At 31.0% G+C, this 494-nt stretch overlaps 1 protein-coding gene across 2 annotated transcripts in view; it reads left to right on the top strand.

Moving 5' to 3' along the window:
- The window catches only part of LOC102678616 (zwei Ig domain protein zig-8-like), a 420477-nt gene that overhangs the window by 373599 nt on the left and 46384 nt on the right, over positions 1-494 (top strand). For both annotated transcript variants that reach the window (XM_006610694.2, XM_031508149.1), the window contains one exon: positions 381-494. In XM_006610694.2, coding sequence (XP_006610757.1) covers positions 381-494 — 114 coding nt within the window. The remainder of the gene's footprint in view (positions 1-380) is intronic.

Below are 494 nucleotides of genomic sequence, written 5' to 3'. Positions count from 1 at the left end.
AAAGGAACGAATATTATAATAAGAGGGAAGAAATTTGTTAATATTAAGGAAGTAAATGATTGAGTGCTTTTTCATAGAGGGTTAATTATTTATTTGTGTTTACAGGGTGAGTCTATTACGGAATAGAAATTTTTATCTCAAATATAAAATTTCTTTTATCAATGTGACTTAAAGAAATCTGTTTTATTTTTTGAATAATAAAATACATTCAAATTATTTATAAATTATTTGTAGAAATTGCATATATATAACGTGGAATGAACATACGTTCGTTTTTATCCAAAGGAACGAATATTATAATAAGAGGGAAGAAATTTGTTAATATTAAGGAAGTAAATGATTGAACGTAAGCTAATGAAGAAATATATTTTTGTTTGCAGAGGCACGAGCCAGAATAAACGGGCAAGCGGATATTTACGTGAAAACCGGCAGTCTTCTCACCCTCACCTGCCTCATGTCTCAAGGGCCTCACGACCTTGGCACAGTGGCTTGGT

Source organism: Apis dorsata, unplaced genomic scaffold (assembly GCF_000469605.1).
Source record: "Apis dorsata unplaced genomic scaffold, Apis dorsata 1.3 scaffold_75, whole genome shotgun sequence".
Lineage (NCBI taxonomy): Eukaryota > Metazoa > Arthropoda > Insecta > Hymenoptera > Apidae > Apis > Apis dorsata.
Note: the sequence above shows the minus strand (reverse complement) of the source record. Positions and strands in the feature narration are given on the sequence as shown.